Below are 22,168 nucleotides of genomic sequence, written 5' to 3'. Positions count from 1 at the left end.
GATTGTTAAATACATATAAATGTAAATAAAAGAGTATACACGAGGCTAGCAACATAAGTGCTCTCAAATAATGAAATAAAAAACCATCTCGAACAATATTTTGCAACATCAGAAATTCTGGAAAGATCTTAAATAAAATATAAAAACTCCAAACAATATGTTGCAAGCAAACACCAGAAATTGCGGAAAGGTCATGAGACTTCCAGAGAAATGGAGGAGGGCGATAGAACAGAATTGATCATACATAATAATATACCAAACATCAAACATTGGTACAACTCATAAAAAATAAACTCTCGTTCAGTGTCAGTTAATAAAAGCTTACGAGTCACGTTGGAAGGAAGATCCAATCGGTCAGGCAAAGCGTTGAAGTTTCCAGATCTACCGAGACAGATTCAAAATACTTAAGAGTGGTAAGGTTGGAATCTTGGACCGATTTCAAAGGGCACCGGTAGCGTTAAACAATCGTGGTAGCTGGTTTGCAGGCGGGTATGCGCGTTGGTAGGCAGGCCGTCGACAGGGTTCCGTCCGCCACCCGGCAGGATCAATTACGAGGAACAAGTGGCCAACAAAGCTTCTCGGGGCCTGACCCCGTGTACGATTCGTGGAATCCACGGACCGGGAAATAATCGGTCGGCACGAAAAATCCGCATAATTCCTGACGGAAGAGTCGCCGGGAGCGGGTCTAGCCCCTGGAGCGAACCGTATTTCCCCCAATTTCGTTAGCGCCTGCACACACACGCAACGCAGCGAAAGAGGTTCCCCCGCGCAGCGGCAGAGCGAGACGGTGAATTTTGCAGCGATCATCGACTTGGGGGACGGCGCAGTCGCCCAGGAACCGACTCGAAATCGCCCCGTCTCCGTCGTTCGCGTCGATCCGCTCCCTGTTCCCGTCTCCGTCTCTGCCGCTGCGCTCCCGGGTGGTCCTACGCCACCCTTCTCTTGCTCCACGACCGCCAACCCCCACCCCCGTAGTGTCGCTACCAGCACCACCACCACCACGAACGGACGAGCGTCAGTGGTAGCAGCAGCAGCAGCCAGCAACGCAACGCCGCCTCCTGTTCCTGCTGGTGTGTGCCTATGCCGCAGTAGCTGCCGCTACTCTACGGCCCCGAGTATAGATTTTCGATTAGTGCAACGGTGGAACGTGGACAATGTGCCGGTCCGACACTTGCTGACCGTCCCCGAAGGTCGTCGTCGCCGTCGTCGTCGTTGTCGTCGTCGTCGTCGTCGTTGTGGTCGTGGTGTGCGTTCGAGAGACCGGAGGACGCCAAAGGACACGGGGGCGAGAGCAAGAGCGAGAGAGTGTGTGTGTATGTGTGGGTGTGTGGGTGTGTATGTGTGGATGCGTGAGGGAGAGAGAGAGTGAGAGAGATCGATTTCCCTCTCGAGCGTGTGCGTGAACAGTGTTAAACTGGTAAGCTGGTAGCGGACGACCATGGCTAACCAGTGACGACTCGAACGAGATTTCGGGATCGTCCATGATCGATGGCGCGGGGACAGTCGTCGAGGATGCAGCTCGAGATGATCCACGGGACCCTGCTGTCCAGGCTGGTAGCGCTGTACGCGTTCATGCTTCACTCAGGTATGCGATGGACGTTCGATTCGCTGTCTGACGACGAACGGATGGAACTACTGGTTCTGTCGGTCGTCGAACGTTCTGGGTGTATTACGAGCAGCTGACTACAAAAAGCGTAGACGCAAGCTCGACCTAGTGTTCGGTTATCGTCCTCTTCGCCTAATCTACCTTAGGGTACTTTGACCACCAGGAGTGTCCTCTTCTTCGTTTCCATCGCGACGGTTACATCAGTTTCGGGCGAAAGACTCGCAATTTATACCCCTGTGGTCTTTGACCTCGAGAGTCACGAGTGGTCCATAACCTACGATTCTAGTCTTCTCTACGATCCATAGAATATAAATTGAGAAAGTGACCTTCCATCGTGTTCTCTGAGCTTCTCCCTGACCATTCACGTCGTCAACGGACGGAGTTGATTGTACGAGCGTGTCAGGCGTGCTCGAGGGCCTGCAAAGACCGATCGAATCCGGCTAAACATTTGCGATCCCCGTACTCCTCAGGCGGTAAATAAACATTTAACGCCGGACGATCGCGTTACTCGCACGGGGAGCTTTACGATGTTCAATCGACCGATCGGTCCAAGATATTGCGCCGTCAATATTGAGGCGATACGTTGTCCATGCTACTGTTCACATTGTTTGGATGTTTGTACCATTCCGATCTTCGTGTTCGCCGGTTCTGGACAATGCGTGCGCGGCATTTCACCGTCATCGATCTTTGTCCAGCGCGTGTAATTTGCTTAATCTCTGCGCCCCGTGAACGTCGATCTTCCTTTTTCCGCAGGGAAATAAGTTCCGAGAACGATTCAAGCACGTTAACCTACCTCGACGAATGGCAATTTAATCCTTTGCCTCGTTCGATCCTGATTTTCGCTATTCCTGGAAACGTTAGTTGGCTGTTTCTTCAATCGATTACGTTTCTTCGCGAGACCTCAATTCCATCGATGCTACAAGAAAGAATAATTCGTGTTCGTTTACTGTCGATCGTAGTTTCAAATTTCCATTAAAATCAACGACCCAAACCTGGAGGGCACTGGAATTTGCAGTACAAATGTAGACAGAACAAATAGGAAAATACGTACCTCTGGAAATAAAACTCTCAAACGAAGTTTGCATACGCGCGCGAACTGAATAAAACCCGAAAAAAGGCACGCTGATGATAAAAATAACAATAAATTCATAAACTAGTTTTCGTTCCAAGGTTTGTAAAATCGGAAATTATTGCTCGCCGCTGGACGACGAGATCACAGTTACGATTATATCGAAACAACCTGTTCCGCGAGCAACGTAACGTAAAAATGGCTCAAACGGAAACTAGAGCTCGATTCCGCCTTTGTTTTCTTCGCCGTAAAATGAAACATATCGTGTTTCCGGGTCCCTTTTAACCCTCGCCGTTGGTAAACGAGCGAGCGAATTATTTCCACGGAGGGAGGAAACTGCTTCGAGATATCAACGGAATTAAAACTCTATTTTCCGGCGAGACTCGAGTGCGTCGGTTTACCTTCTCCCGTTCAAAAAGGGCCGGGCACAAATTTCCTTTTCGTGCAGAAAACGCGAGAGAGTTTCCGCGATAGAGAATGGCGGGTAATACGGTAACCAGCAGACATTTAGATAGAATCCGCTTTGTCGAGGATAGAAATAGGATTCTCGGGGCGCGGAAGACCTCGAGGATAAGCGAAAAAGTGGATAAATTCTCGGCTCTGTATAAAAGTTCCATGAAAAAAGGAATCGCGACGGTGGGATTCGATCCTGACTTTTCCACCGATGTTTTTGCTTCTTGCGAAATTTTTTGTTCGCCAGACATCGACGCTCGTTGCTATAACATACTAAATTTCCTCGTACCGAGACCGTATCGAAAAGGTGTAATAATTACCGTTTAATCAAACCAGTGATTAAAGAGCAATCGTTAATCATGTTTAATGACTAACTTAAATAACTAAATCGAATGTGATCATTGACCATGACTAGCCATTAATCGCTAACAATTTTGTATTTGAATTGCATCGATTTTAATGATAGCCTCTTTCAGGGAATGTATAGAATTATTCTACTAATGTACAGTTTTCTATGTCTAGCGAGACATACTGTTGCTTCAGACGTTTCAATTATTCTTCACGGGAGTTTGCAACTATTGAGAAACGTAACCGTTTAACTGCGTGATCATTTATTTTATTCTCTACGGTTTTATCGTGCTCATAATTGCAACGATCGTTTTACTGGATTAATTGTCCGTGAAACGTCTTATCGGAAGGAATTTGTCTCGCTCTTGGATCGCGTAACATATACTAAGCCACATCAGATTCAGAAGAGTTACACGGTTACTCGTGTTCGCTATAAATAAAAGGAAACTTTTGTTTCTTTCCAAATTTTTTTATTACTAGTCTAGTAATGACTAACTGGTTCATTGAGTACTCTCACTTTATTTTGTCTTTGTGTATTTAAAAAAGGACTTGTACCTGTTTAAAGAATAACTCAACTCGCAGAAAACAATTTTTGTTTTCGTTTATAGCGAATCACCACTATATTGTGCCATTATAGTGTACGAATACGAGTGTGAGTAACCGTGAACCTCGTTCACGACTCTGTTGTAACTTGCTTTCAAGTTGAATCGCACACCTACTCGAGGCCTATATCTAAACCGAGCCTGATTTGCTCGCTGTCTAGATCCAACTTATTGTTCCGGAACAAATCAAGTAAACGAGGTCCTCGAAAACCTTCGCGCCTCGAGGTTTAGGTTTATTGCGTTCAGACCGCTGGTAACCTGGGATTCTTTGACAGCTGCACACAGCACGTGCTCGAGCTCCGTCGATGAGAGAGTTCATATAACATTTCGTGGTCTAACTTCGAGGAATCCCAGCTCGAGGCTTCCTAAGTCGAAGGAAAACCAATTCCCTCGCTCTGCTCGAACATACATTCACCAAATGATCGAAATAAAGAACCCACGGTACATCGAATCCAGATTTTACGATCGAAACGTTTCGAGGAACGTTGCTTCGCTATCGATCAGACCTCTGTGTCGTATAGACGAACGTCTAATATCATCGGTATCGTGAATTGGTCCTTACAGAACAACCACAGTTACCACCACTGTCTACAAACGCACTAATCAAGGAAACCTGAACGTTAGGGGGAGAACAACAGAGTCACCGAGTGAGAGTAAAACAGACGGCGAAATGCAAACAGTCAAACAATACAGTCAAACGCTATTATACGTGCAAACAATCACTATACAGCTTATTAATATGTTCTTAACTACTGATTTTGAATATATCGAGTTAGGTCATGAGTTTATACGTGCAACAATGCTGTTTAAACGATTCGAATTATCCAGGAACCATCAACTTTTAAGTTACTCGTATTAAAGCAACATGTGGTTGATGCTCGTCTCAAAGTTCTCCTTAAACCGCGTTACGATAGACAAAAAATATTTTTAACGGACCACCGATAATTGAATAGATTAAGCTGATCGAGTTGCGTGGCTCATCGTGTACAGAGACAAATTTTGCTTTGTATTATCGCGTAAAGAGAGACATTTTTCACCGTTCTAGCAACACGCGGATATCAGATAAACGTTTCGAGACCGCTTCGAGAACCATTCCCAATAAGAGCAGATGTACGACCGCGTAAAAGCAAGCAGTTCATGATGTCACGTTCGTTTAAAAACGGGAACGACGACGCAACCGTATCACGATAGGTCGTTAACTCAAGTACTCTAATTGGCTCAATTTCCAATAAAACCCGCGATTCACGGCGAGCTCCTAGGAGCCTCCCGTCCTCTCCGAATAAAACAATACGTTGTAAGTTGCCCTGTCCCAGTCCAAGGGCGTTAATTCGTCCGTTTGGTTTTCGAATTCCCCGAGACAAGGTGAATGTAATAAAAACGATCGGTCTCGTTTCTCGCGGCTCGCGTTTTTGAGAACCACGGACGCTTTTAAGTGGATAATTGCGGCTTCGTCGTATCGTTTAATTCCATTCGCGTTTCTGCGGATGCGATCGAATCGAATGTCGCATAGACCGCTGATTGTAAGTCCTGTCTGGGTCATTCAACGCCAGATCGATCACTTTCCCCGGTCGATGCCAGGGATTTGTTTAAATTTTAGATACCACGCAATTGTTATAAACTTTTCGACCTAAACAAACGTTATTGCGAAACAATCACAGACGAGGTGCGTAAGAAGAGGGAGCATCAAACGTTAATTTCAAAATTTTATATACTTTTCGACCTAAACAAACGTTAGTGTAAATTAATAGTATATCAGAATACACGTATAAAGTAAATTATGTCAAATATTAACTTGTGCAATAATTTACGTGTAAAATTTTGGGTTCCTTTATTTTATTCTAAACATTTGATCAATTATAAGTCGAAAATGTGGAGAAACATTTTTCTGTATCGTGTTTCGTTTTTTAATAAACAGAGTTTATATGGCGCGGCTGACCATTAAGCGTTACTTCTACTTATCCAAGTCGTGCTATCAACTATCAATTTTCAAGCTCGTATTTTATTGTAAACTAATAGTACCACAAAATGCACATACAAAATGTGGTGTGACATTTTTCTGTATCGTGTTTCGTTTTTTAATAAACAGGGTTTAGATGACGCGTCTGACCATTAAGCGTTACTTCTACTTATCGAAGTCGAGCTATCACCTATCAATTTTCAAGCTCGTTTTTCCCAAAAACGAAACTTCGTACAAAAAAATTGTATTCTTTATTTTTAGCCCGGTTTTTCACGAAAAATCACCCTCTTCGATTTTACTGCGAAAAAAACGAGACGCTTCGTAAATATAAAACAATATCGATCGAATCGCCGTCGCAGTTCTTTCCCCACTCTTTCATAAAAATGTTCAGTGGCTTCGATCTCACTTTAATCTCTTAATTATTCGTATCGCAAAGGAGCAAATGATAATTTATGTATTTGTATATATTTGGTATATTATTGTAATTAATGCCCCCGTGTATTACTCCCTTCGATTAAAAATGCATTTGTATTAATTTACACGATCGGAAACAGCACTGAGATTCTGTCGATAAAGTTTTAGATTTAATAAATCTTGCAGCATCTCGTCGTCAATATTTAAGATCCCCTTATTTCGAATCGCCTTCACGCGTATCAAATATTATTTCAAACTTCTCCGCGGTATTTCTGTATGTTATAAATTCTATATGTATTATTTTTAATTCTACACCAAATCTCCGACGGGATCTTCCGTTCGGGGCACCCGGTACAAATGACTCTGAATTCCCTGCAGCGAGTCTGGCAGAAAATTCGATAATTCCTGGCTGGAAAAAATACTGCCAGGACACGCGAGCTGGAAATTAACGTCGGTAGCCGTGTAGCGTTTAATTCGCAACATAAGCGCGAAACGGGTGACGATAATACAGTCGGTAAATAATCAGAGTATATATTATCCGGCTGCTGATTAACCTCCCATCTCGACAGGCTCGTCCAACCCTCGTCCGATTGCCTTTAATTAAATCGACCGTGTCGACGTCCGTCACGAGCACGTGCGAGCAGCGTCGTGATGTCGAGCGTCTACCTCTCGACAAGCCACAAAGATACACCCTACCGGTCGTGAATGTTTCATTAACAGCCGTCAGTTTGGAAATTTTGGCATGCTGCTCTTCGAAAACGGACTGAATTAGAATCCACTGAACCCTGACTTACGGATACTCCATTTTAAATCCATTATTCCCAAAATTAAGCTACTTCGTCACGATTACATACACGTTGTTCGGTTACCCCTGGGAAAAATTTTAATGGGAGATTCTAGAGGCCAAAATAAGACGAAAATCAAGAATACTAACTTGTTGATGGAGGCTTCGTTAAAAAGTTATTAACGTTTAAAGTTCCGCTCGTACTGAATTTTTTTCTCGAAAATGTGCAAGATTTCGAGGATATGTGTATTGACCAAAAATGATTGTAATTGACCCCCGCAACCGAAAATAATTTTTTCAGAATGATTTTAAATTTTTTAACTTAATTTTTTAATAACTTTTTAACAAAGCCTCATTCAAGAAATTGATATTCTTGATTTTCGTCTTATTTTGGCCTCTAGAATCTCCCATTAAAATTTTTCCCAGGGGTGACCGAACACCCTGTATATATTTTCCAAAATTCTTACCACCATTACGTTTTCGAGTTTTACCTGGTTCGAACTGTGCTTGTAAGAATAAGAATAAAATAACAAAGACCGAGTTATTTTCAACGCTCCTATAATGCATTTTACTACCTTTAATATTCTTTTTCTTCAAATTGCTGTAAGTGTCAACGCAATTTTCGATAAAAGCAACTATTTCTGATGGAACTTTGGCGTCTTTCTATCGAGTGTACCTAATGAATTATTGAAAAGTACTCAGGATTATTTATACTTTCTTATCGTTGTCGGATAGTATCTGTCAATTGAAGAGAAAGAAGAGCTGACGATATTCTGGTTTAAAATCGGAGTCGAGATTTTCATTTCTAAATTTATTGTTATTCAACGAATGGCACGTAAATACTGGCTGTCTCTATCACTTAATTTCTGGTTAATTCTACTCTGTATGTAAATATGCAAATCTGAATGTAACCGAAAATAGAGACGTTACATTTTAGGTCGAATCTTCAAGATCCAATCATTTATTTGGCGGTTAAGCGACTATTTATCAAGTATATGAAAGATAATACTATTTTATCAGCGATTTCGAACCTTCGATCTTCCGTCACCTGTCGCGAATTCTTCCTTCGTTCCCAAACAGAAGTTAATGGCGCATTGTAATTGATTTCGAACGTTCCCGTTTCTACCGTCCGTTTCGAGCTTTTATCGTCCATTTTGAAACCGCGAAATATCGATTTTAGTACATCTATACACCGACACGGAAGGTACACGTTTTATCGTGTTTGTGGAACTCCGCGAAATGGAAGAAAACGTTCCCAATAAATGTTGGGAAATCAGACCGGACCAAACGTATCCAAAAATACAACGATACACACAGGTCTGACCTACATAAAGCGTTACAAATTTCCTTTGAAACGACAGCAGATATCAATCTGCAACTTCAGAGTGCCCCGGAGCCATTCATCAAGTGCAATCGATCTAACTTTTAAAGCCTCCCCCCACTCCACCTGTGCCGCGGAGAAAATTTTTCTACGCGATGAAGAGAAACATCGAGAACCTCAGTTTCTAAGATTCTCGTTCAATTTTTCCTTGCCACTCGCGAGCCAAAAAGCGCAAAGAAATCGAGAACTGAATTGGAACTTTCACGGACGCGCAACTCTCTCGATTCCATCAAGAGCAGTCGTTGCAATTTCTAACTCAAACTGACCTGGAAAAATACCCGAGGCTTGGTTTTCAACAATTACTGTTCGATTCCGCTCCTTTCGTCGGCCAGAAAATGAAAAAAACAACGAGCGAAATTTTCGGAAACACCAGAATTGATAATAGATCGGTTTGAAATTTCTTAGAAGATAGAAAACGCAGAAATGTCAGATGCTAAATAAGAAGTTCATTGGGTCACGAGAATCTTCTAAAATTGGCGCAAGTTATTAATACAAGAAAGTAGTAAGATTTTTAACGAAGTAGTTCTAAGAAAAAAACTGGAATCTAATTGTGAGAAAATTTCTCGGGGCTAAAAGGTCGCAAGACTCGAAGGGGTGAGTTCTCCACTAACCATCGGTCAAATTTTTTAGAAAGTAGGAAGAAATGTCAGAGGCTAACCGTTATCAAAACAATAAAGTTAAAATATTTTTAAACGAAACAGTTTTGGGGGAAAAAACTGGGATCTGATTGTGGCCATGTATGACAGGTCCTGAGGTTTGAGAAGGTGAGTTAGCTGCTAGCCGGGCCGCGAAAGTGTATTCTCGGATTAAATTAAACGAGGCTTCACGGGACGGTCACACGTGTGTAATTCAGTTCACGTCAAACGCAATCTATCGTGGCGAAATGAGAGTCGCGCGTACACACACGCACGCACACACACGCTTTCGTGGATGGGGCTTGATTAAGGCCACTCGAAAAACTGCAACTGCACTCCGGAATAACGCACGATGCACCGGATGCGTAGCGAACAACCACGAAATAACAGGGAATAGGAGTAATAGAATATAAAAGGGGGATTGCGAGAGGGCAATCTCTCGATACTGCTTTAAAACCTTACGGTTGGAAAACGCGGGGGATGCTTTTGTAATTTACATCATTGAAGGGCGGAGGAAGAGGAGTCGGATTGGAGAGAAAGTGAGATGAATACCGAGCTGAAAATCGCTGATTTTCCGGCATCGCGGGCAGCGAGAACTCGCGCCAATGAACGTTTATTAATTCCCTCGCGCTGACGGCGATACAATTTAATTGTTCCGTATCGCTTCCATTAACTCCACCCTTTTACTGTTTGGCTATGCGCGAAGAAATCGAACGGGGGTTTGCAAATCTACCCCGTTTCATACCGGGTGTCGCGAACAGAAACTCTAACAAAAACCCCTTGGCGTACGATTTAATTCCAAATAATTCGTCAAACGTATACTATTTAATTTCGTTGAAATTTGTTCGTACAAGGAATGGTTACGAAAAACAATAGTTTTGTTCTATGAATACCTCGTGAATGTAAAAATGTGGTGATTTTAATATACAGGGTGTTTGGTCAGCCCTGAGAAAAATTTTAATAGGAGATTCTAGAGGCCAAAATAAGACGAAAATCAAGAATATCAATTTTTTGAATGAGACTTCGTTAAAAAGTTATTAAAAAATTAAATTAAAGAATTTCAAATCATTCTGAAAAAATTACTTTTGATTGCGGGAGTCAATTAGAATCATTTTTGGTGAATAGACATACCCCAAAAATCCTACGCACTTTTGAGAAAAAAATTAATTACTGAAAATATAATGTCTGACCATAACTGTCTGTCTGGTTTCAAATAATTCTGAAAAAATTATTTTCGGTTGCGGGGGTCAATTTCAATCGTTTTTGGTCAATACACATACCTCTGAAATCTTTCGCATTTTCGAGAAAAAAATTCAGTACGGACGGAACTTGAAACGTTAATAACTTTTTAACGAAGCCTCCATCAACAAATTGGTATTCTTGATTTTCGACATATTTTGTCCTCTAGAATCTTCCATTAAAATTTTTCCCAGGGGTTGGCCGAACAGCCTGTATAAGACTTGATGACGAGTGAGTAGCCTCATGATTGTGAAACTTGACATCAAGAACTTGTAACAAGTCAGACTCGTCATTGTACGGTAAAGGGTTAAAATCTGTTTAATTCCTGCGAGACTTCAACTATTTACAGTGGGATTTAATTTAGAGCTAGAACTGGTCGGAATTTTATTCGAATATCATATAATAAATGCCCTGAAATTTTAGAACTAATTCAAGCTCAATGTATACTCAATCTAGAACAAACGTGGATCCGACTTAAAATTAATACAGATGTAATTCGCGCGTTCCTTAGCGCCCGGTACGAGACATAACTCAGAACTAACGCGGATTTAATTTACGGACGACCCCCAGCACTAATGCAAATTCAACTTACACAGATCCTACGACTAATTCCGTTGAACGTCCAGCCGAAAATCGCTGATTTTCCTTCATCGCGAGCCAGCGGTTCGAGCTACGGAAATTTACTAATTCCATTCCGCTGACGGCGATACAATTTAATTGTTCCGTATCGTTTGCAACGATTCCTCCGTACGTTCCGACCTTTGCGCGAAGAGCGGAGCAGAATTAGCAAGAAACGCGCGAATTCGGTATGCTTCGACCACGATAAAGTACGGTAAAAATTGCATAATAAATTGAGAAATAAATTGGAACTTATGGAGAACGAAAAGCTAATGTAAACATAGGGGTTAGTTTTGGTATAATTTTCTACATGTGGACGCTTTTTAAGTGAACGCTGACAGTGAACTAAAGTATATATTAATAATGTATCGAATACCGGAGGTGAATAGCGTTGATTTTCCGTCGTCGCTAGGCCACGTTCGGGCTCGCATCAATAAACGGAAATTCGCTAATTTCGTCTGGCTGACGACGATACAATTTAATTGTTCCGTATCGTTTCCAATAACTTCCCTCTCTTTCTGTTTACCTCTGCGTGAAGGAGAAGTCTATTGGAACGGCAGAAAATGAACGATTGTACTCGGTTACGCGGTCCCGTGATCGTCGTTGCGTGCTTCCACTCGACCGTACATAATGTTCGAGTCGTAAGAGGATTAAAATGCAGTCGCCACACAGTTACAGACACGGTTCGGTCGAATTATCGGTCGGCTGTGCCTTGAAGATTACATTCACAAGTGGGTATTGTGTCTCCGTTTCGTAATTTAATTTCGAGAGCGAAAGGGAAACCGAGACCTACTCGAAACCAACGGAAATCGTCGGGACAGAAAGGGAAATTAATTTTCAAAAATTGTGTGGCAACAATGGCTTATGTGCAAAATAGAGTAAAATATAGAATACTGCAATCGGCAGTTTACAGTCGTGCAGAACCTTAAAATAGGACGATTCTCTTCGAAATTAAGTAGAAATGGTCCGTTTGTGGTCAGACATCTTTTAAGTAGAAATGAATAGCTTTGTTTCGTAGAAATAAAAATAATTAGGAGATTTAATTTACTCGTGCGTGAAATTACAAGTATAATCGGGGACTGTTTTTCAGGTATCGTGGCCCTTCGTATGACAGCCCTGCAAATACCGCAACACGTCGTCCTAAATGAAACGGTCCGTATGCAGTGCAACTTCAACCTGGACAAAGAGACACTGTACTCGGTGAAATGGTACAAAGACGGCCACGAGTTTTATCGTTATCTACCCAGGGATATGCCCACGGTACAGACGTTCCGTGTGCCCGGCGTGAACGTTAACGTGAGTGTTTTTCGGGATCGACCCCGGTGTCGAAACGACGACGATCGACCGAGCTTTCCACAATTTTCCAGACGCGCAACTCCACGGAGAGATCGGTGGTACTCAAGAACGTGAACCTCACCAGCTCCGGAAGATACCGGTGCGAGGTGTCCGCCGAAGCTCCCGCCTTTCAGACCGTATCTGATCACGCGGACATGACGGTGGTCGGTGAGCAAAACAATATTTCATTCTAAATTAACCCTTTCGTAAACAAAATCAAATGTAAAAAAATGTGATTATCGTTAGAGGATTGAATTTCTCGAAGAAGAATATTCCTCTTGAAAAAGAAAATTGCGTCGCGAATTCTAGATCCATTAAATACCTCTGATAACTGTATTTTCTACTTAGAGGGTTGAATTTGTCGACGAAGAATATTTTTGTTGAAAAAGAAAATTGTCTAACGAATTCTAGATTCATTAAATACTTCTAGTATCTCTATATTTTCTACTTGAGATAAAACTAATAATTGCAAAAAATTTCTAACTGGATAGGTATACAGAGGCCAAAATAAGACGAAAATCAAGAATACCAATTTGTTGACCGAGGCTTCGTTAAAAAGTTATTAACGTTTAAAGTTGCGCCTGTAGGACAGTAATCTGCGAACAGCTGCGTGCATGCAATACTGGTTCTCACTCTACTTACTGATGTATCGACAGCCTTACAGTTTTCCGAGTGAGAACCACTATCGCGCGCACGCAGCTGTTCGCAGATTGCCGTTCTACAGGCGCAACTTTAAACGTTAATAACTTTTTAACGAAGCCTCGATCAACAAATTGGTATTCTTGACTTTCGTCTTATTTTGCTCTCTAGAATCTCCCGCTAAAATTTTTCCCAGGGGTTGGCCGAACAGCCTGTATAATTTGAACACCCGGTGTAGCTTTTGGCATTGAAATTACGGAACGAACGAGCGTAAGCTCCGTTCCGAGCCGATGAATCCCAAGTTCCTGGCGTTCGGAGGGGAAACGCGTTTGATGAAGGAAAAAAGCAAAATGTCGTTTCTTTCAGTGCTTCCTGACGAAGGGCCACGAATAACCGGCGGTCGTTCGCGCTACCAAGTGGGGGACGTTGTTTATATGAACTGCACGTCCGCGCCCTCGAAACCGGCTGCCCTATTGACTTGGTACATCAACGGCGACCCGGTAAGCACACCGCGATAAAAACGACTTCCATTATTCATACTTCGATCAGGAGTTTTTGACAGTCCTAGTGATACCAATAAACAAAATTTCGAAAATGTGGAAACCTGTAACCGGTCTGGTGTCTACGTTCCCACGTAGAAACGAACTCTGTTCTACGGTATTTGTAATCGACGAGTTCGCGGACGTCTTGGAAGATGTTCCATAGAATCGAATAAACTCGGAATTCTTTCAGGTCGACGTTACTGACACGTAACGCCATCCATTCGACACCCTTCAAATACACGGTCGAAACGAACCTATCGCGTGTAACCGAGAACGAAGTTGGGTATAATGTGTGACATACTTTAACAATAATTCCCGCTTTTAAGTGACAGAACCAGAACTGTCGGTTCGGTTGAAAGCGAGGTACATAACGATTTTTATCTCGAGCGGAGGCCAAACGTTGTGTGCACTGTCTGACGAGGAAATTGAATGGGATGCGAGAGTGAGCAAAAATAGAGCAACGCTGGAGTCCCGTAGCACGAATGCAGAGTAGCCGAAACTTCAAAGCGACGCTGCGAGCGAACGTATCGATCACCGATGATAGAACAAAGATTTTTATACTTTTCGTTATATTTTCGCGAGATCGTTACACCGTCAATTCGGTGAAAATTACCCTGAATACCAACTCGTTAATTTATCATTGTTAAATTGTAGAATTAAAAAATTCGAAAAGGGTCGTGTTTGGACTCGTTTTCATCGCGAGAACCTCGCCGATCCGGTAATTATACACTCGGTTACGATACAACAACGAGTATAAAAAATGTAATTTTCGTTAGATCGTTGGAAGAAAAATAATAAATTGTTGGGGATAATTCTATGGAATACGGCTGAGTATCGAATAGAGAATTATTACATTGTAGGAAATTCAACATCCTCGTGCTCCTCGTTTCGACTGATAATCGCGCAAAGTCCGGTTGTTGGTTTCTACATTTTGAAAATTACGTTACAACTTGCGATTCAAGGAATAACCGGTTTAATTTGAACGTCGTTTATCTATTGCTGGGCAATCGAAATTTTATCCGGTCAGAAACTTCGGTTCGTGGGAGTCTGTGAAACACAATGTCCTACGTGGACGATTAATTGCGGGGGTAAAAGGCCCCTCGGAGCGGTCGAAAAAGCCCAGGTTACTCGTTGGGCTGCAAAGGGCAGCGCTCAGCAAAGTGTGCCGTAATCGCGTTTCGTCCGATGGTCGAGCGAGTCACGGCGAAAATTCGCTCGCTCCGTGGCGCATGGTGATTGTTTCCCCGTAGCTTCTCGACGGGGTCAAAGAGAGAAAGAGGAAGAGCGTAGTTCCGCCATAGGGATTATTAGGGGATAAACAATCGACGCGGCGTTTCAGGCTGATACCCAGTACCTGCAGGGACCGCACATTACCGACGTGGACGAAAAAGGCCTGGAAACCGCGGTGCTGGGCTTGGAATTCCGCGTCGCCAAGAAACACTTCAAACGCGGCGACATGAAGTTAAAGTGCTTGGCGACAATAGCGACCGTCTATCTGCAGAGCAACGAGGAGAGCGTCGAGGGGGACGAGAGGATTCTGAAAGCCCCTGTAATGGAGAGCCGCGAGACCAGAGCGCAAAGCCACACTCGTAACGATTTAACGAATGGTAAACTTCCCCTGCACGATCCACGCTCACCGATCGAGACACTTCGCCTCGTTATCCTAACCGAAACCTCCTATCTATACTTCGTCCAAGACGAGCCAGAACGCGAACGATCGACGGTGACCAACGATTTTAGCAACTCCCAAATATAGGGAAATAAGAAAATACTATTCTCAACGATTCACTCGGTTTAACGCGGAATTATTACCTGACGATATGTGTACAGTAAGAGTCCGATTATCCAACATTACCATTTTGGTAGCACTCAAAATATTACCAATAGGTTACAGAAACAAACACACAAGGAAGTGAGAAAGAAAATGAAATTACAGAAACATTTCTAACTACACATTATATTTTCGATAAGGAATTTTTTTCTCGAAAGTGGGTCGGATTTCGGGGGTATGTCTATTCACCAAAAATGATTGTAATTGACCCCCGCAACCGAAAATAATTTTTCCAGAACGATTTGAAATTTTTTTTTTCCGTCGAAAAATTTCACACCTTCTGGAATTTTTTTCTAGAAAGTAGGTAGGATTTCGGGGGTATGTCTATTCACCAAAAATGATTACCATTGACCCCCGGAACCGAAAATAATTTTTTTAGAATTAATTAAAAATTTTTTTTTTCGTCGAAAAATTTAGGCACCTACCCCCTGTCGATTTTCCTTAAAAATTCGTGTTTGATTTTTAATAATTTCGCTTGACGTCCTACAGAAGAGTTGTTTAATACTTTTTTGTAGGTACCTATGGGCTCTACTTCAGAAAAAAGTTTCATTGAAATATATTCACAATTGTAGGAGTTATGACAGTTTGAAAATTGGACCATTTTTATGGGGTTTTTCTCATTTTGCGAGGTCAGGGACCAACTTTTCGAATATTTTTGCGCTTTGTACATATTCTCTACCAAAATACGCGTAGTTTGCTTTTTTATACATTAAAATCGTGCAATCCGTTCAGAAGTTATGACATTTTAAAGATTCGCACGAAAATTCAGGCAGACATTTCTGGCCAGAAATTATATTTTCGGTAAGGAATTTTTTTCTCGAAACTGAGTAGGATTTCGGGGGTATGTCTATCGATCAAAAATGATCGTAATTGACCCCTGCAACCAAAAATAATTTTTTTAGAACGATTTGAAATTTTTTAATTTCGTCGAAAAGTTTCACTTTCTCGAATTTTTTTCTCGAAAGTGGGTAGGATTTCGGGGGAATTTCTATTGACCTTAAATGATTGTAATTGACAAGATTAATTTCCTAACACAAAAAACTGTATTTATAATGTTTTAATGGGTTTTATTGAAATATTCTAAAAAGAGGAGCTCTATAGTCTGCCTACGGTGGGAAATGAAATAAAATTAGCTTTTCGTTTATTTTTTTTGGGGCCTCGTCTCGTTGGACGGAGTATAGCAATCGACGAAAATCTTGCAAAAATATTCTACACGCTATATTTTCATCTACTTGCTTGGAAATTATAATAACGATGCATACGTCGAAGGATTGGTCCCATCACTATTCCCAAACCTACCGTTTTAGATCAATTATTCGTATCCTCTCTCTTCTTTAGGAAGAGTTTTTTATTTTTGGTTGAGTTGAGACGTTCTTTGTTTGTATATTGAAAAGTAATCGATGGCAACGTTTGAGATAGGTCATCGTAGATAATCGATATTTTCTAGATAATAGGAAACTAGGTAGACGATAAACAATTTTTACCGCGAAAATAGAACTTCCATTTTTCCTTTTTAATGTGACAGATTTCTAATATTTTCTTTCCAAAATATCGTGTTGAATTTGAATCGTGACTTCCAAACGTTTGTTTGTAAATAAAATATGATCAACGCTGGTTGAACATTCGTAACGTCGACGAATAATGGAGATAAACGCGTAAAATTCATGGAAAATTCCAGAAGATCTCGACGTCAAAACAGGCATGTCCGATTGCACGCAAATCTCGAAAATTGATTGTGTTAGAGGATTAATTGGAACGCGATTAAACGTCGTTTAATCTTGATCTCGTTCCCTGATTAATAATTCGACCGAAATCGAATTAAATCTCGATCGAAATGTTCAACGCGTATATCATGTAAAAACGAAGTTACTGGACGACAAGAACGCCCGTTTAGGTCTGTAAAACGCGAAACTGAATCGATAGTAGCTTGACACGGACGTTCGCCTTTGCTCGTGGAAAAAAAGCGTGGCGCGAGGCACGATAAACAAGTTTTAAAAAACGTAGGCTGATTATATTAATTGGCATTAAAAATCTCAAACGTTCCTGACAAGCATCGAATACCTTCGAAATATTATGAGAAATATTAATAGTTACACCGAAAATCCATAACTCCATGATTTCTACCGAACCATTTAATTATTTTTTTTATTTACTTTCTCATTACTGCTTCAAGCTAGAAATATCGATAGGTTACGAAACATCGTTTTAGTCGTCTCGATTAACCTGATTTAACATTTTAGGTGGACAGTCAGCAACGATACTTAACTGGATGATCATCGTTCCGATCACGTGGTTCGTCCTGGCGCGATAATAACAACATTTTTTCACGTCGCTTCCTAAAAGTGTAAAGCGAGTACGTTAGGAGATCGTTCCCATCGTATCTAATACTAATTTTTAAGCCGCGTAATCGTAATTAAATATCATATCGATAAACATGGTAAGGGTGACGTCCAATCGGGTGTCGTCGACGTACAAACATTGGCGGATTCATCAAACGCTCCTTCCTCTTCACGATCGAACCGAACGATAGGTTTGATTGCGATCGAATCGATTCCCCAATGTTTGAAATTCATTTATTTCATTTAACGATGTCATGAAAGTTTACATACTCAGACAACTTTCGATACGTGTTCAATTCGAAATTTTAACTATGGTTCGCTTCAAAGAATGATCAAAATATCATCGAGATGAACGAAGATAAAAATTTACATTGTTGTCTGCAGTTGTTTAAATAAATGATAGAACTATCTATTTATTAAGGAAATATTATTTGTTAGTAGAATATTATTCACGAGAAACGATTCAATTTGAGAATACCTATACATATTTTCTAGATATATTTTTAATATCGTCTTCGATACATTTTATTGATCTTTGAAAACTCAAACTATCCTTCGCTATTGGTCACCGAGAAACCAACGTCAATTTCATTTCATCGTAGGGAAATTAATTTTTATGGATCCGCCATTGAGAATAAACCAAAGTATGTTCTAGACTCTAAATGTATTCTTGCGTGGAGGAAAAAGTCTTGTTTAAAACATATCCATGGATTTAACACAGAGAAAAATCTAAAAAAAAAAAACAAAAAAAAAATAAGAAGAAGACAGAAAATCGTGAAACTAAAAAGTACAGAAGAAACATAAATCCGTCTCTCCGTGCGTATGTATGTTAGATCGTCCGAAAAGTCTTTTTAGCAGAATGTCACAAGGTTCTCGTTGCTTTTCAGACACCGATACATATTATTTTTTACAATTTTATAAAGATCTTCCAACTTGGCATATCGTGAAAAAGATTCGTTCTGTTCTTTTCCCATCTCGAGAACTTGTTTTGTACAAACGCCACGGAAAGCAATCGTGCACAATTTCTGATAGTTAGCTTCGTGAATTACAGTACTGGGTATCCATTGTTTTAAGTAAATTGCAATTTGTTCGAAAAATAGCTCCGCGACGTAAGAATACCGAAACTATGTAAAATAATTCCTCCTCGACCCCTCGACGCTCGGTTTTTTGTTTTGCAGTCCGAAGATGCACAAATTTTTCTTCGAAATATTTAAAGTCGATAAGAATAACGATAACAGGAACGATTACGAGAGGCAAAAATAGTAAGAAAGACGATCGCTGGTTACTAAAAGACTGAAGAAACAAAATATCATTTATTAATTAAAAAGACAATGTTTCTTAGTATAAAATATTGTTTCGACGAACGAATAAATCGCCGAGCGTTGAGGGGTTCATCACGAATAAGTTTCCGTCGCTAGATTAAAATATATTTTAAGTAACCAAAGCGCAACACTAAAGTAAGTACTTCGCTACGATGCCGAAGCTATACGATACTGTCCAACGCAAAGAAAAACTCAGCAAACAAAACCACGTAACTTGAGACAGAAGCTCATTGATCCAACGTATCTCCAGCCAAGAATATATCGTAGGTACGACGCACAATGGATCGATAAATATATTTTAAATGTAATTTTTACTTGCAAATACTTTATTTCGTGTCTTTGTACATTTTCAGTGTACAGGGTGCTCGGCCAGCCCTGGAAAAAATTTTAATGGGAGATTCTAGAGGCCAAAATAAAACGAAAATCAAGAATAACAATTTCTTGACAGAGGCTTCGTTAAAAAGTTATTAAAAAATTAAATTAAAAAATTTCAAACCATTTTGAAAAAATTATTTTTGATTGCGGGGGTCAATTAGAATCATTTTCGGTGAATAAACATACCCCAAAAATCCTACGCACTTTCGAGAAAAAAATTAATTACTGAAAATATAATGTCTGACCATAACTGTCCGTCACCCTGAAAATTGAAAAGTTTCAAATAATTCTGAAAAAATTATTTTTGTTTGCAGAGGTCAATTACAATCATTTTTGGTCAATAGACATACCCTCGAAATCCTACCCACTTTCTAGAAAAAAATTCGAGAAAGTGTGAAATTTTTCGACAAAATTAAAAAATTTCAAATCGTTCTGAAAAAATTATTTTCGGTTGCGGGGGTCAATTACAATCATTTTCGGTGAATAGAGATACCCCCGAAATCCTGCGCATTTTCGAGAAAAAAATTCAGTAGGTGCGGAATGTTAAATGTTAATAACTTTTTAACGTAGCTTCCAGCGACAAATTGATATTCTCGATTTTCGTCCTATTTTGGCCTGTAGAATCTCCCATTACAATTTTTCCCAGGGGTGGCCGAACACTCTATATAACCAATGTATATAAATAGCAACTCGTATAATTTCCATTATGGTTCTATCTATGGATACGCGTAACTCAGTTTGCAAAGTTTTTCTCTTCGCTGGACGAAGTATGGAACGATCGGTTTCCTAAAGAGCATCACGGTTTTTCACGATAAAATTCCTCCTACATTATAATTTAAGTTCGTGCTCGAAGGAATGCATCAAAACGACCGAAGCACAAATCGTTAAAATAATCGTGTACCGCAATCACTTGAAATCGATTGATTTCTCTTGAAATCACTTTGTACGTTCGCAACATTCTTCCATTCGATCTCAGGCATTGTTTGAAACTCGAATTCCTAGAAAATGGTACCCAGCACCGTCTACAAGGCGTATCTCGCGCGCACGTAATCTCAGCTATAATAACGTTCAGGAATATATTTTTATCTAGATTTTTTATATTCGACGATCGTGCGATTTAATCGTCTTCGTTAATTTTTCCCGCGCAAAATGGTACTGTGCAGATGACGGAGGAATTGAAGAGTATTAAACACAAAAAAAAAATTTTTAAACAGACGTGCCCTAACGTGGAAGCACTCGACGGGAAACGTTTCGAAACGGGAGTTAATACTTAAGAGTGTTGTGTCGATGTTTCAACAAAAAAAAAAAAAAATTGTCTTCGCTTTCATGCGTTCGGTGCATGTTGTGTATAAAGTTTCAACTCCGCGATATTGACCCGGGGCTCTGCGGTACATCGATCCGCCCTTGAATAGTTCATTACGTTTTAAGCGAGTCTTTCTTGTGAAATTGTTAAAAATAGGACACGAATGTTTTACCATACCTTTTGGACGACACAAAAATCGCTGATACAACATTTGATTACTACACTCTGTATACTAAGGGTGCATACCCTTATGTTTGTTTAGGACCGTTCGCTTCTGCTTCTAAGCGCTCGCATTTGCACACGAGAGTCGTTCGTATTGAAACTGTAACAGTATACATCATTATCAATGTGAAAAGAAATCACATTAATATGTAGGAGTGTATAATTTGGATCGTTTAAAACTTTAATGGAATAAGCATTTGCGAGTACCAATTATGACAATAACGCAATTACTGTGCCTGAAATGCAGAGCTGAAGATATTTTTCAGTCGATGTTTACTATTGGCTAAAACGGTCGCGTCTAACCTCATTTGCTTTCGTTTCAATTCCGATCTACGATCGCGTATTATACGATTTGTTGCGATCTACTTCCTGCGCGAAACGATTTCACAAGAAAGTGTGTTGATTATATGTTGTTGACTATGTTGTTGCTATATTGTTGCTTGTTCCTGAAATTCTATTCGCTACTCGTTTACTTTCCGCGTCGTCACTTACCACCTTGAATGTAACCTCGAAAATACGAAAGCTGCCTTTAATTTTGCTTTCTTTTATCCCTAAGTACAGTACGACGATGTTCAATTAAACACGAAAGAGGAGAAAACTAAAGCTGCACTCATGTGCGAGATCGTGTAACGTTTGATACTATAAGCTAAAAACGGAAATGTGTTTTTCACGTAGTAGTGTGTCAAAATCCCGATACTTGTATTATGTAAGCGTTTACAAAGCTGTAAATATGTACATAATTTTCATCGTTATTAAAATTCACTATTATAATACTTTTATCTGTTTCTTTCATTGACACTCTACATACCTTTAAGAATAAAAAAGAAAGTTAAAAAACAAAGAAATGATACACTAAACATTGTAGAGTAGTTAATAATAACAACTTTTTTCTACTTTTACTAACATCGTTCTTTAAACGAAATGATCGCACTAAAACCGCTGATATTTTACAAGGTTGGTATATCAGTTCATGCGTCACAAAGTCCCATTGAACGATAGGTCTATTCTCTACCTCGTTTATGGTGTAATTGACATACATAAGGCGAAAAATAAAGATACCTGGGTAGTTGAGACTCGAATTCATATGCCGGTTGACGCGTCGAATTTCAGGTGTTTCGAGAACGAGAAGGAAAGACTCACATCGCCATCTTACT

The 22,168-nt window shown here is 40.4% G+C and overlaps 1 protein-coding gene across 2 annotated transcripts; it reads left to right on the top strand.

The window, feature by feature from the left end:
* Positions 1-1,030: 1,030 nt before the first annotated feature.
* On the top strand, positions 1,031-21,771 carry LOC143346640 (cell adhesion molecule 2-like). 2 transcript variants are annotated; one of them, XM_076774935.1, is made up of 6 exons: positions 1,031-1,585; positions 12,197-12,402; positions 12,474-12,609; positions 13,447-13,580; positions 14,962-15,229; positions 17,694-21,771. In XM_076774935.1, exons 1-6 carry the CDS (start codon positions 1,489-1,491, stop codon positions 17,762-17,764), a joined length of 912 nt encoding a protein of 303 aa, XP_076631050.1. In that variant the 5' UTR covers positions 1,031-1,488; the 3' UTR covers positions 17,765-21,771. The 2 variants fall into 2 exon arrangements, with proteins under 2 accessions (XP_076631050.1, XP_076631048.1); XM_076774933.1 differs by lacking the exon at positions 17,694-21,771 and having other exon boundaries at positions 14,962-15,557.
* Positions 21,772-22,168: the final 397 nt, after the last annotated feature.

This window comes from Colletes latitarsis, chromosome 10, assembly GCF_051014445.1.
Source record: "Colletes latitarsis isolate SP2378_abdomen chromosome 10, iyColLati1, whole genome shotgun sequence".
Classification (NCBI taxonomy): Eukaryota; Metazoa; Arthropoda; class Insecta; order Hymenoptera; family Colletidae; genus Colletes; species Colletes latitarsis.
The sequence above is the reverse complement of the archived record's forward strand: the minus strand, read 5'-3'. Positions and strand labels throughout refer to the sequence as shown.